The sequence below is a fragment of the Paramormyrops kingsleyae genome, chromosome 23 (genome assembly GCF_048594095.1).
Source record: "Paramormyrops kingsleyae isolate MSU_618 chromosome 23, PKINGS_0.4, whole genome shotgun sequence".
In the NCBI taxonomy this organism is placed as follows: Eukaryota; Metazoa; Chordata; class Actinopteri; order Osteoglossiformes; family Mormyridae; genus Paramormyrops; species Paramormyrops kingsleyae.
In genome coordinates this window covers 3,660,385-3,675,046 of record NC_132819.1, presented here as the reverse complement: position 1 = coordinate 3,675,046, position 14,662 = coordinate 3,660,385, and the positions used below count along the sequence as shown (strand labels likewise).

General features: G+C 43.3%; 2 protein-coding genes across 2 annotated transcripts in view; both read left to right on the top strand.

Moving 5' to 3' along the window:
• The window catches only part of LOC111837240 (class I histocompatibility antigen, F10 alpha chain-like), a 105,744-nt gene continuing 91,082 nt past the window's right edge, over window positions 1–14,662 (top strand). The window contains exons 1-3 of the mRNA XM_072705837.1: window positions 1–209; window positions 787–1,065; window positions 1,537–1,667. Coding sequence (XP_072561938.1) covers window positions 11–209; window positions 787–1,065; window positions 1,537–1,667 — 609 coding nt within the window. The 5' untranslated portion in view covers window positions 1–10. The remainder of the gene's footprint in view (window positions 210–786; window positions 1,066–1,536; window positions 1,668–14,662) is intronic.
• LOC140581976 (uncharacterized) lies at window positions 6,023–6,910 on the top strand. Its single transcript, XM_072705983.1, has one exon. The coding sequence runs from the start codon at window positions 6,023–6,025 to the stop codon at window positions 6,893–6,895; it is 873 nt and encodes a 290-aa protein (XP_072562084.1). The 3' UTR covers window positions 6,896–6,910.

Sequence of the window (14,662 nt, the reverse complement as noted above, 5' to 3'; positions counted from 1 at the left end):
CCCAGAGTTTATGACCGTAGGGCTGGTGGACGGGGAGCCCTTTACTTACTATGACAGTAACATACGCAAAGAGGTTCCTCGTCAGGACTGGGTGACAAAGGCTGTGGGTCCTGATTACTGGGGCAAAAACACTCAGACCTACATTGGTATAGAGCCGGTGTTCAAAAACAACATAGAAGTGGCAAAGCAGCGTTTCAACCAAACTGGAGGTAAGTGCTGCATGTTTATGACAGTGACCCTGACAGTGTGACGTGTTTTTCTGTTTCAGGGCGACACTCCACATTTTTACTTATGCCGGCTGTGCGTGTTTAGCTGATGACTTTATTTAGAGTAATTTATTCTTACATGAGAGCAAAAATGACAGAAAAAAAAAAATTCTGCTAATGTGCTTTTACACACTGATCCACAGTCACACCGTCCAGTAACTCGCTAGACACACTGGTACGTAGCTTCAGCAGGGAAATCAATACTGAGGCTGTTTGTCTTTTTTATATCAAGGTACAGTTGTTTTTAAAGAAGGTGTTTAGAAACACTTGTGATGACACACTTACATCCTCAGCCTTTTGTGCTGTTTGTATGTGTGCTGTGATGTCAATTTTTACTCTTTTCCAGCTTGTGTGTGAATTTAATGTCACACAGTTAAAAAGGCCTGAAAGCTGCAGTGTACATGCAGGATGCTGAGAGTGAGGAGCTGCTGACAGGCCTGTTTGAAATGCTGTGAAAATGACGCCCAGAGGGTGAAACCGTATCAAACCTGCCTGCTAATTCTCTCCTCTTTCTGTTCAGGTATCCACACAGTTCAGTGGATGTACGGCTGTGACTGGGATGATGAAACTGGGGCCACAGGTGCTTTTCATCTATATGGCTATGATGGGAGTGACTTCATTGCATTGGACTTCAGAACCATGACTTATGTGGCTCCAGTGGTGCAGGCGATTCCCACTAAACAGAAGTGGGACAGTGACAGAGCTGAGTTAGAAAATATAAAAAGCTACTTTACCCAGCAGTGCATTGAGTGGCTGAAGAAGTATGTGAGCTACGGGAAGAGCACACTGGAGAGGACAGGTACAGTACAGCAGGTCTGGACATCCTGGGGTGGAGATGAGCACATACTTTCAGTGCACCCAAGGTTGTACTATGGTATGCGGTAATTTGACAGCTTTCAAAAACTACTCTAGTATGTGGAAAGTATGTCAGTATAATTCCCAGCAGACGATCCTAATCCTGAGACCCGCCCCGGTGATGTTTAAGCTCCTCTCAGCTTCTGCTCCCTCCCTCCCCCCCCCCATGTGCTTCTGTCTGCCGTCCCACCTGGACTGATTCTCACAATCAGCAGTATTAGATGGTATTAGATCATTAACACCTTCTGGCAGAAATACTAAAGAATACAGCCGGGGGGGCACAGCTGTCTCTGTCCTGATGCAGGCTTATAGCTAAAATGTGTAGAATATTAATCACATTATGTATTTACAGGAGGGATTGCTGGTGATGAAGTGTAGCATTTTATTTATGGATGTTTTTGTCTTTCTCCCCAAGTCCGCCCTGAGGTGTCTCTGCTGCAGAAGGACCCCTCCTCTCCTGTCACCTGCCACGCAACCGGCTTCTTCCCCAAAGGGATCGTGGTGACCTGGCAGAAAGATGGAGAGGACATGTACAGCGATGTGGAGGTGGGGGAGACCCTGCCAAACGGGGACACATTCCAGATCTCCTCAAAACTCACGGTGAAGCCTGAGGACTGGAAGATGAACAGCTACAGCTGTGTCATGCAGCACAAGAGCCTCCAGGATGACTTTGCTGTGCTGCTGGAGGAGAACATGAGGAACAATCAGGGTAAGAGGAGCAGTGACACAGCAATTAAAAAGAGCAGCAGTGACACGGCAATTAAAAAGAGCAGCTATTCCTGGGCCATTGTCATTGGCTGTGTGGCTGCTGCTCTGGTTCTCGTTGCTGGGTTCGTGTTGTAGAAGAGGAGCAGGACAGGTAACAGAAAAGCCAACAGAAACTGACCCACAGAGAACAATGGTGTCCACCTGATGCACTATGAGCTGTATATTTCTCAGTAGAATTATTTTCTTCTGCCACTGATTAAACATTTTTCTTAAAACCCAGACCACCGTTGTTAATTCTAAAATTGTGCACCATTAAGACTAGTGTTGGGTATTGATTCAAATTTCAAGAATCGATTCGATTCCGATTCTCAATATTTAGAATCGATTATCACGATTCGATCCAGTCTGTTTCGATCCGATCCGATACGATATGGATTTGGGTCAAGTGTTTTTAAAACAGTATTTTTTGGTGTTACCTTAACCCTCTGGAGTCAACGGCATCGTCGGCGATGCTGAGTAGCCTATCTTTCTCGTGTATTTCAGTTCATAACTCGCTGAAATCTTATTATAGAAACATGAAAAAAACGCTGACTAATCGGTCGTGTGACAATAAAGAAAAATTCAGAAAAGTCTGCGATAAAGTGTCCATGCAAGGCTATCACTGAAATATTTGTAGATGATCTCATGCATTTTCAGTTCATAAACGTGAAAATAATGTATTTAGGTATAAAAGTGTCAGCCAGATGTGTAACCACGATATATTCCAGGGCTATTCAAATCACAGTCCTCAACGGCCAACACCTGCTGAACTGAAAACAAGGCCTGGATTTGGAATCAAGGGTCAGATCTGGAGACCCCTGCTATAAACACTGGATGGTTCTTTACCTCTGTATCTTTGTGTTAAAAAATGTATAATGGGTAACTCTTTGTGCATCATTCCATCCATTTTGTATGCCTGCTTGTCCTATGCAGGGTTGCGGGGGTCTAGAGTCTATCCCAAAAGCTATGTGTGCAAGGCAGGGAGTAACCCAGGATGGGGCATCAACCCAACACAAAGCAGGGAGTAACCCAGGATGGGGAATCAACCCAACACAGAGCAGGGAGTAACCCAGGATGGGGCATCAACCCAACACAGAGCAGGGAGTAACCCAGGATGGGGCACAATCCAACACAGGACAGGGAGTAAACCAGGATGGGCATCAACCCATCACATGGCAGGGAGTAACCCAGGATGGGGTATCAACCCAACACAGAGCAGGGAGTTACCCAGGATTGGACACAACCCAACACAGGGCAGGGAGTAACCCAGGTAACCATAATAACCCAGGACGGGGCACCAACCCATCACAGGACAGGGAGTAACCCAGGACAAGGCAGGGAGTAACCCAGGATGGGGCACCAAGCCATCACAGGGCAGGGAGTAACCCAGGACAAGGCAGGGAGTAACCCAGGATGGGGCACCAAGCCATCACAGGGCAGGGAGTAACCCAGGACAAGGCAGGGAGTAACCCAGGATGGGGCACCAAGCCATCACAGGGCAGGGAGTAACCCAGGACAAGGCAGGGAGTAACCCAGGATGGGGCACCAACCCATCACGTGGCAGGGAGTAACCCAGGACGGGGCACCAACCCAACACAGGGCAGGGAGTAACCCAGGACGGGGCACCAACCCAACACAGGGCAGGGAGTAACCCAGGTAAGCATAATAACCCAGGACGGGGCACCAACCCAACACAGGGCAGGGAGTAACCCAGGATGGGGCATCAACCCATCACAGGGCAGGGAGTAACCCAGGTAACCATAATAACCCAGGACGGGGTACCAACCCAACACACACACACACACACACACACTCTGTCACTGTGCAGCACTGCATGTCTGTTTGCATGATGAAACGATGAATGTGTCTGATAAACGTATGAAACAGTGTAACAGAACATCAGGATACATGTGAGCTTTGGCTGGAGCTTCATTATTACAGGAAACTATTATTAATGACATAATATAGCTTCTGATCTGGCTGAGTTACATAGTTACACACTGGTGAGGGTTAAGCAATCTACAACATGACTTTGTAGTGGTTTTCAATATGGAATATTGAACATCTTCAATAATGAAATTACCATGCACATAAGATGGTGTGTGGTTCTCAAGGTTGGACATCAATGCCCAGAAGGTTGCCGGTTCAAATCCCGTTTCCCACACAGTATCATATCATCAATGGGTCCTACGGCAAGGCCCTTATCCCCAGTCACTGCCCCAGGGTGCTGGATAAATGGCTTTGCTCTCACCAGGATGTGTGTGTCTAATAGGAGGGGGGGCACTTTTGTTGGGTGCTGTGTGCCTATGTTTTTAGGTCTCTGTGCCTGTGATTGGAAGGTTGTCAGTTCCAATCCCACGGCTGATACAGTGATGCACTCTGGTTCTTCAGCAAGGCCCTTTACCCTCACGGCTCCAGGGACAGTCTGACCCTGCGCTCCGATCCTTCATTCTGCTTCACTTTGGGCAAACATGTTTGTAAATAAATAAATGTACATAGCAAATGACAGAATGTGGTCTAATTCTGTAATCATGAACAGACGCGTAAACTGTCACTTTGGACTAAAATGTCTACTGAATAAAAAGCTGTAAATAATTCTGGAATTTTGATAAACGGAAATGGAAATTTGTAAGTGTTCTGTCTGAGCTGGGATACACAATATAAAGACACAACACCTAAATATTTTCATAATTTAATTCCATGATGTACTGTAGTCATAAGCCGAAACTGAGTGAAAAAGTAAATCAGCAGTAAAAACATGCAACAGATAAAGAACATAGAATACAGTACATGAAATTATCAATATTATAGTTTTTTCCAATCATTTTCACACTTGTCTCAATACCATGTCCACTTTTTCAAAACACTTTACACTGTGAACTTTACAAACATGCACCTGAGCTTATCAGTTAACTTTCGGTGCAAAATGCACTAAAATCACCAAAACACTTCACACTTCACCCAAAAGTGACCCATGCTGCCAAACTTATAGCACATGCACTCTCTCACTCTCACATTGTCACACAAAGTACAATGCCTGAAAAAACACAACTTGAAGTGCTGCAAAATGCATATATATGATGTGTTAACATAAGAACATGAGAACTATACAAACGAGAGGAGGCCATTCGGCCCATCGAGCTCGCTTGGGGAGAACTTAACTAATAGCTTAGACTTGTTAAAATCTTATCTAGCTCTGATTTAAAGGAACCCAAGGATTCAGCTTGCACTACGTTATCAGGAAGACTATTCCATACTCTGACTACACGCTGTGTAAAGAAGTGCTTCCTTAAATCCAGTTTGAACAAAAGTACAAAAGTTCTTGTATTTGAACTAATGCTAAAGTAACTTTTCGGTTGAACAGCATCCAAACCTGTTAGAATCTTATAGACCTGGATCATGTCCCCCCTCAGTCTCCTTTGCTTGAGGCTGAACAGATTTATCTCAACTAACCTTTCCTCGTATGACATTCCTCTAAGACCAGGATTCATTCTTGTGGCCCTACGCTGCACATTTTCTAAGGCCGCAATGTCCTTTTTAAGATACGGTGAACAAACCTGCACACATTATTCTAGGTGAGGTCTCACTAAGGAATTGTATAATCTTAGCATTACCTCCCTTGACTTAAACTCCACACACCTGGAGATATACCCCAACATCCTATTGGCCTTTTTTATTGCTTCCCCGCACTGGCGAGAATGAGACATGGAAGCATCAACATACACACCAAGGTCTTTCTCATAATCAGCTACCTTTACTTCAGTAGGTCCCATAAAATACCTGTATTTTATATTTCTGCTCCCTACATGGAGTACCTTACATTTGTCTATGTTAAATTTCATCTGCCAGGTGTCAGCCCAGTCACTAATTAATTTAAGATTCCGCTGTAGCGGAATCAGTGTGAGTCAATGAATCCAGTCTTGTGCCAGATCTTGTGACGTGTTTCCTGTTTGCTGTGTGAGCGAGACTGGTTGCTACCGCGCGAACTTTTAAACTATAACTATAACCATAACCTAAATAATACTTAGAGTTAGAATTAAGCAATCGGATAAATCTTGGCAAGCTTAATAGTCTCCTGATAATCTTCCAAATCCACGACGGATTAATCGCCTCCGCCCCCGGAGTTTTTCCCCGCTAAACGTAAGTATATCACTATGGCTCCTGTCGTTTGCTCCGAGTGCAGTATGTTTAGTTATTCTTCTCCCGTCATTAGCGGTACGTTTGTCTGCGATAAGTGTAAGCTAGTTGCCAGGCTGACGGGGAAGATCGCAGATTTAGAGGGACGCATCCGGACGTTACGGGAGATTCAGGAGAGTGAGAGTTTTATTGACGCAGAGTTAGCGGCTCCGGATATGTCCGCTATAGTGAGCCAGTCTCCCCCCGCTCCGGCAGCAGGGCCTTCGCAGCAAGGCGAGTGGGTGACGACCCGGCGACATAGCCGTAAGTCCAAACAGGACTCACACCGGCACCATTCACCCATTCGCGTTTCCAACAGGTTCTCCCCACTCAGTGAAACACCCACTGAGCCGCCTGTTGAAAGCGCTCTGGTAATCGGCGATTCTATGCTAAGAAACGTGAGAGTAGCGACTCCAGCGGCCGTAGTTAATTGTCTCCCTGGTGCCAGAGCGACCGACATCTTATCAAACTTAAAAGTGCTGGCTAAGAGTAAACATAAGTATTCGCATATTGTTATCCACGTCGGCACAAATGATGTCCGATTGAGGCAATCGGAGATCACTAAAGCAAATTTCATAGCGGTGTGCAGCCTTGCGAGGAAGATGTCCGCGTCAGTAACATGCTCTGGCCCTATCCCTGCTAGACGTGGCGACGAAATGTACAGCAGATTATCGTCGCTGCATCGCTGGCTGTCGGAATGGTGCCCGATAAATGGTGTGGGTTATATAGACCATTGGCGGACATTCTGGGGTAGGCCTTGGCTTTTGAAGAGGGACGGTATTCACCCCACGTGGGCTGGTGCCGATCTCCTGTCAAAAAGCATAGCTCACAGTCTTAGGGCAGATTGCTGACTAACCAGAGCCAAGCCAAGGCCGCAGGCAAAACGGCTTAACCGACCGCCTGCTAGTCGCTTAGAGTCGTCACCCAGGCTTCATATTATTGAGACTGTGTCTGTTCCCCGCGGTTTTAATCGTGGGGGGTCATTCCATCGTAGTGCGTGTCTTGCAAACCTTAGAGAAATTAGACCTATTTCAACTCTGGATAGTAGGTGTAATGCAAACCTAAAACTTGGACTCCTGAACATTAGATCGCTGGCTCCTAAGACATTGCTCGTAAATGAAATCATTACTGATTCTAATCTTAGTGCCCTATGTCTTACTGAGACTTGGCTAAAACCGAATGAGTTCTTGGCACTAAATGAATCCACTCCAGCTGAGTATAGCTATAAGCATACTCCTCGACCCGATCGCAGAGGTGGCGGAGTTGCTGCAATATTTAAGACCGACCTAGGAGTGCGTGAAAATACTGGTTATAGCTTTAGTACGTTTGAATTTATTATTCTAAATCTTGCAAGCACATCTAAGTGTAGTTCTACACCTCCAATCACCATTGCCATTGTGTATAGACCGCCAGGCCCCTATAGCAATTTCCTTAAGGATTTTGCAGATTTCTTAACAAGCTTGGTGATTACTACCGACAAGGCCTTGATTGTTGGTGATTTTAATATTCATATGGAAAATGAAAGTGATCCAGTAACAAAAGCATTTACTGCCATTCTTGACTCTGTCGGTGTACATCAGAATGTAACTGGGCCAACTCATGCCTGTAACCACACCCTAGACCTGATTCTTAGTCATGGTATCCTGGTAGAACACATATCAATTATCCCTCAGAATCCTCTACTTTCAGATCATTACCTTTTAACATTTCAAATACAACATAACTCCCCTAAGGCCCCAGACCAGAGGTACGATACTAGACGTTCAATAGCCTCATTATCCGCCGCAACTTTTCTGGAACAGCTCCCACAGTCCTTTAACTTAACCTCTGAAGTGTCATGTGTAAATGAACTTGAACAGGTAACCGTGAACATGGTAGAATCATTTCGTACCACTCTTGATCATGTAGCACCACTCAAGAAAATAAAACATAGAGATAAGAAGCCTGCCCCCTGGTACTCTAACCGTACACGTGAACTTAAACAAGCTTCACAAAAGCTAGAACGCAAATGGCGGTCAACAAAATTAGAAGTTTTTAGATTTGCCTGGAAAGAGAGCCTGTCTAAGTATAGGCATGCACTAATGACTGCTAGGTCTATGTATTTCTCTAAGCTAATAGAAAATAACAAAACCAATCCTAAATTCCTATTTGAAACTGTATCTAGGTTAACAAAGAATCGTTCAATGTTAAACTCACAAGTCCCAGAAGCTCTTGGTAGTGATGCCTTTATTGCGTTTTTTAATAATAAAATAACCACGATTAGACATACCATCACGAGCACGCCCACGGTTGCACACAACCACCAAACCTCTGCTAGTGCTAGTGTTATTAGTACTAATGATAACATCTTTGAATGTTTCACTCCTGTAGTGCAGACAGAACTCCTTCAGTTAATTTCCTCTTGCAAACCCACTACTAGCCTTGTTGACCCAATACCCACCAATCTACTTAAGGAAATTGCACCACTGATTAGCACTACATTGTTAAACTTGTTAAACTCATCTCTTAGTCTTGGATATGTTCCTAAATCTTTTAAAATGGCTGTTATTAGACCTATCCTAAAGAAACCAAATCTTGAACCTAGTGACTTAGGAAACTATAGACCCATCTCAAATCTTCCCTTCATTTCTAAAATTCTTGAGAAAGTTGTTGCTCACCAGCTGTCCTCCTTTCTTCAAGATAATAATGCTAACGAGCTATATCAGTCTGGTTTCAGACCCAATCATAGCACAGAAACGGCCTTAGTCAAAGTGATAAACGACTTGCTTATGGCTTCCGACCGTGGCTGTATATCGCTATTATTCTTACTGGATCTAACTGCAGCATTCGATACTGTAGACCATAATATTCTTTTGGACCGGTTGGAAACATTGACTGGCATTAAAGGGACAGTACTACTGTGGTTTCGTTCGTATTTAACTGATCGTTACCAGTTTGTCCATGTAAACAATGAGTCATCCATAGCCACTAAAGTAAGATATGGTGTCCCGCAGAGATCAGTGCTGGGCCCCCTACTGTTCAATCTATATATGCTACCGCTTGGTAACATAATTAGAAATTACAGTGTTAATTTTCATTGTTATGCTGATGATACACAATTGTATATATCTGTTAAACCTAGTGACGCATCCCAGCTCTCTTCTTTAGCCGACTGTCTGCTAGACATCCGTTGTTGGATGGCAAGGAATTTCCTCATGTTAAATACTGAAAAAACTGAGGTTCTTTTAATCGGTCCTAAGGAGGCCCGCAATAAGTTTGTAAACCCCAACCCTAGCGGCCTCCCTACTCAATTTAAAACAGTGGTCAGAAATCTTGGTGTCCTGGTAGACTCCGACCTCTGCTTTAGTGCTCACATAAATAGCATTACCAGCACGGCATTTTATCATCTACGGAACATAGCCAAGCTTCGGAAGTTGCTGTCCTTTCAAGATGCAGAAAAACTAATACATGCCTTTATAACTTCTAGATTGGACTACTGCAATGCCCTCCTTTCGGGTTGTCCATCTGGATCCCTACATAAACTTCAGTTAGTACAAAATGCAGCTGCCAGAGTTCTAACAAAAACTAAAAAATTTGATCACATTAGCCCTATCCTGTCTTCCCTGCACTGGCTACCGGTCAAGTTTAGGATTGACTACAAATTATTACTATTGACTTACAAAACTCTGAATGGCCTTGCACCACAATATCTCAATGATCTTCTGGTCCCTTACAACCCTTCTCGCCTGCTTCGTTCACAAGGAGCAGGATATCTATTAGTTCCTAAAGTAGACAGGGCTACGGCAGGCTGCAGAGCATTCTCTTACAGAGCTCCGCAGCTGTGGAATGGTCTCCCGGCGGATGTGCGGGATTCAGGCACACTCTCGCTTTTCAAGTCTAGATTAAAAACGCACTTGTATAGCTTAGCGTATAGGAAACCTAGTTTTGGTTCCAGCTAGTCCCTCACTCCCAGTCAGACTAACAGTATGAGGTGATGAGCTGGGTGGAGATCGGTGTCATTGGCTTTGGATAAACTGAGGCGTCAGTGCTGTCACTCTAGCTCTACACTAGAGTGCTGATGTTCAGGGAGTCCCCATGCCTGTGTTCCCGCCTGTCTCTCCCTCTTTCTCATGCTGCTATACTCAGATCTGCCGGAGCCTAGACGAATATTGCACTCGATCATTTTGCTTGCACTGCCTCTGGTTTCCTCAACTCTGGCTAATACACAATTATTCTTATTTCCTCCCTCACCCCTTCTGGGGTGTGCTCCATGGAGCACAATGTCGTTGAAGAGTCTATGCCTCTGCGGCCTGCAAGACAACTACCTCCACCTCCGGCAACTACCCTCCAACCTGCCTGCCCTTGGCTCAACACGATGCCTCGCCATCCATCCTGCAGCTGTGTGTCTATTAATCCTGCCATCGTACATCAAGCACCACGTGCCTGCACCGGTCGGCCGCTGCATTGAGACATATATTTCAACCCCTGTATTAGCTTAGTCATTTCATCTTGTCTGTATTAGCTTAGTCATTTCATCTTGTTTGTTTGACTCATCTGCCGGCCCCTGGAGGATGGGCTCCCCCTTTGGGTCTGGTTCCTCCCAAGGTTTCTTCCTCTTAGGGAGTTTTTCCTTGCCACCGTTGCCTTTGGCTTACTCAGTGGGGGGTCCTTACGAGGCAGAAATGTAAAGCGCATTGAGACAATGTAATGTTGTGTTAATGCGCTATATAAATAAAATTGAATTGAATTGAATAGCTGCTGAGCCGCTAGTTCAGTATCTGCTACACCACCCACCTTGGTGTCATCTGCAAATTTCACCAGTTTACTGTATATATTGGTGTCTATGTCATTTATGTAAATTAGGAACAATAGTGGTCCTAAAATTGGTACCCCACTATGAACGCAGGCCCACTGTGACATTGAGCCTCTTATAACTACTCGCTGCTTCCTATCCGTTAACCAGTTATCAATCCAGGTCGCGACATTTCCTAAAATACCTGTTGCTTTGAGTTTAAGTGAGAGCCTCTTGTGGGGGACAACATCAAAAGCCTTTTGGAAATCTAAGTAGATGACATCATAGGCCTTCTTATCATCAACTTCCTGAGTAGCTTCCTCAAAAAACTCCAACAGATTTGTTAAACGGGATCTGATTGGCCTATAGTTTGACAAATTACTTCTATCCCCTTTTTTGAAAATGGGCGTTATGTTGGCATACTTCCAATCAGAAGGTACCACACCTTCAGATAAGGATTTTTGAAACAGTAAAGCTAAGGGTCGGCAAATAATATCCCTCATCTCTTTTAACACTATAGGTAAGATGCCATCAGGGCCCTGTGATTTATTTATTTTGAGCTTTGCTAGGCTTTGCAAAACATCAGCTTCAGTTATATATATATTAGTTATAGACGATGTTGGATTAGTAATAAGAACTGGTAAGTTACTAGTGTCCTCAACAGTGAATACCCGTGCAAAACTATCATTGAACTCATTTACTATGTCAATGTCGTTTTCAATTATAAGACCCTTACTATCCTGCAGATTAGTAATTTCAGCTTTTAGAGCTCTTTTAGAGTTAAAATACTGGAAGAAACTTTTAACGTCATCCTTAGCCTCCAATGCGATCTTCCTTTCGACATTCCTTTTAGCTCGTCTAATGTCATTTTTTAACTCAGCCTGTAGATTTAGATACTCTTGCTTTAATCTGTTATCATCAGTTATTTTCCATTTCTGGAACAAAGCCCTTTTCCTCCTTACTTTATACTTTATTTCCCTAGTAAACCACCTAGGTTGCAATTTCCTAGATTTATTCTTGCTGGAAACAGGTATGAAGTCCTCTTGCACTTGCAATAATGTGCTTTTAAAAAATTCCCATGCCTCCTCAACAGTTTTGTTATTTAACTCCATCCAGTTCACAGTTTCTAGTTTTAATCTCGTACAATTGAAGTTAGCCTTCCTAACATTATATATTTTTGATTTGGACTTTGCTCTTCGGGCACTAAACTTAACCTCAAATTTAACCATGTTATGATCGCTACTGTCAAGTGGTTCTAAAACGTCTAATTTACCAATCCTGTCCTGGTTATTAGAGAAAACAAGATCAAGAATGGCATCTCCCCTGGTTGGGGTGTTAACAAACTGAGTAAAAAAACAATCCTGTACTAATTCCACCATCTCAAGTTCATTTTCAGAAGAGCCAGCAACAATGTCCCACTGCATCCCCGGTAGATTAAAATCACCCATAACTACCACATAATTTTTATTGCTCATAATCCTAATATCACTGTAAAATAATTTGCTTTCCTCGGCAGCTACATTAGGTGCTCGGTAACAAACACAGACAATTAGGCTATTTGAGTTTTTAGCATCTAATTTTACCCATATAGCTTCCGTACTTTTACTTATATCAGTAAGCTCCCTTGCCTGCAAGTTTTCCTTTACATATACTGCAACACCACCTCCCTTCTTACCTATACGGTCTTTACGGAACAACGTGTAACCATCCATATTATATCCTTTTCACTCAACCACGTTTCAGTTATTGTATCCTATATTTTCACACAATGTTTAATGCAAAATAAAATTCAATTTTAAATTCAGCATGACTGCGGGTTCTTCAGCAAGGACGGCCCTTAACCCCCAGCTACCTGGGCGCTGCCACGGGTATCTGCCCGCAGACAGCATGCTTACAAAAAAGAGCAAGTTGAGGGAGGCGTAAAAGACAAATTTCCCCACGGGGATTACAGTTTTTTCCAATCATTTTAACGCGTGTCTCAATACCATGTCCACTTTTTCACAACACTTAACACGTGCACCATACCATTGGACCATGTGAGCTAAACTATGTATACTTTTGCATTGCTTTGACACAACATGCATTCAATCACCACTTCCCCCAAATTTCATGAATACTTCTCTCAGTCAGTGTTCGCCACCAGCAAAACTTTGTACAACTACAGCTGATTTTTCAGACGTTTAGATAATCTGTTCAAAACAGTTAACTTTCAGGTCAAAACCTAATGAAATTTAGAGCACTGTAATTTGAAATATGCTGCATTCTGACAGACAAAGGACACTATGCACTTGCACTAACACAAATAATTATGCTTTTAGCAGTAATTGTTACCATTTATTCAAATGAGGTCATGGAGTGTCCCTTTCCTTTTTGCATCGCAACACAATGTATTCTGTGCAAAAACAGTGGGTATGGCAACACATATATTACAGTAAAACATTTACATTTATTCATTTAGCAGGCACTTTTATCCAAAGTGACTTACAGTGAAGTACTATATCTACAAGGACAGTCCCCCTGGAGCAAGTTGGGGTCAAGGGCCTTGCTCAGGGGCACAATGGTGGCACGTCCTGGGAGTGAACTCACAATCTTCTGGGGTTCCTAATGGGAGCCCAGCCAGATCCCTAACTACTAGACCACCACCATCCCCCTAGATCACCACCAAAAATTTTACAATGCTTGAAGCTGGAAAGCTGAATGAAAACACACACCTGCCTGTAATTTCAGCTAAGCACCTATCTAGGAATTTGTGTGGTTAGTGCCAATTTGCCATATGTACAAAAGGGGCCATCTTTGGATTGGCATTTTCCATTGCCATTTTTCTTTAGCTAGTGAAAAATGCATGCCACAAGAGGCAGAGGAAGAGCAAGAAGACATCAACAGAGAGGAAGAGGAAGAATTATGTTTACTGATAAAATCAGAGCCACAGTAATTGACCATGATGTAAATCATGGTCTGTCCCTGAGGGAAGCGGGTCTAAGAGTTCAGCCCCACCTGCCTAGATCCACAGTGACATGAATTGTCAGGATTTTCAGGCAAAACAACAGATTCTATACACTATTTAAAGCATTCTGACTGAAGGCATTTGATTGATGTGTATAATACTGTAGTGGTGTGATTTGAGGAAAGTCTCTGGGGAAAAAACTGATGCATCGGTGCACGTTTGTCTTTACTGTAACCCACTACTGTAGGATTTAGCATTTACCTCCCACAGGAGGGAGAGGAAGAATTTGCCAGTATTTGTGATTGCGTGGGACAATGTGGCCTTTCATCATTCCCGCCAAGTCACAGAGTGGTTTATTGCCCATCCCAGGATGATGTCATTATTCGTGCCACCATACTCTTCATTCCTCGGTCCCCACTGAAGAATTTTTTTCTGCATGGAGATCGAAGGTATATGACCATCGGCCACATGATCAGATGTCACTTTTAGATGCAATGGCTGCTGGGTGTATGGACATCCATGTGGAGGACATCCAGAGCTGGATAAGGCATTCAAAGAGATTTTTTCCTCGGTGTATTGCAAGAGAAAATATTCGGTGTGATGCTGATGAAAATTTATGGCCAAATGCAAAGGACCGAATGGATTAGGCCAGGTCAACAGTATACTTGACTGTATACAGTGAATCTTTGCTATTTGGTGATTTTTGTTTTCTTTTGTTTTGAATGGAATGTACTTTTAGAAGATGATTGTAATGTATTTCTCTTTTCCAGTGTATTGCGCAGCTGAATTTATTTACTGTATTATTTGTTTGTATTACAATGTTTACTGTAAGAAATGTCACGTTTTTCTTTTACTTTGCAAATAAACTTTGTGTGAAAATATAGGATACAACAACAAATCACA

Excerpts from the sequence above, each read along its gene's own strand:
- LOC140581976 (XM_072705983.1), top strand. The coding sequence starts at position 6,023 with ATGGCTCCTGTCGTTTGCTCCGAGTGCAGTATGTTTAGTTATTCTTCT.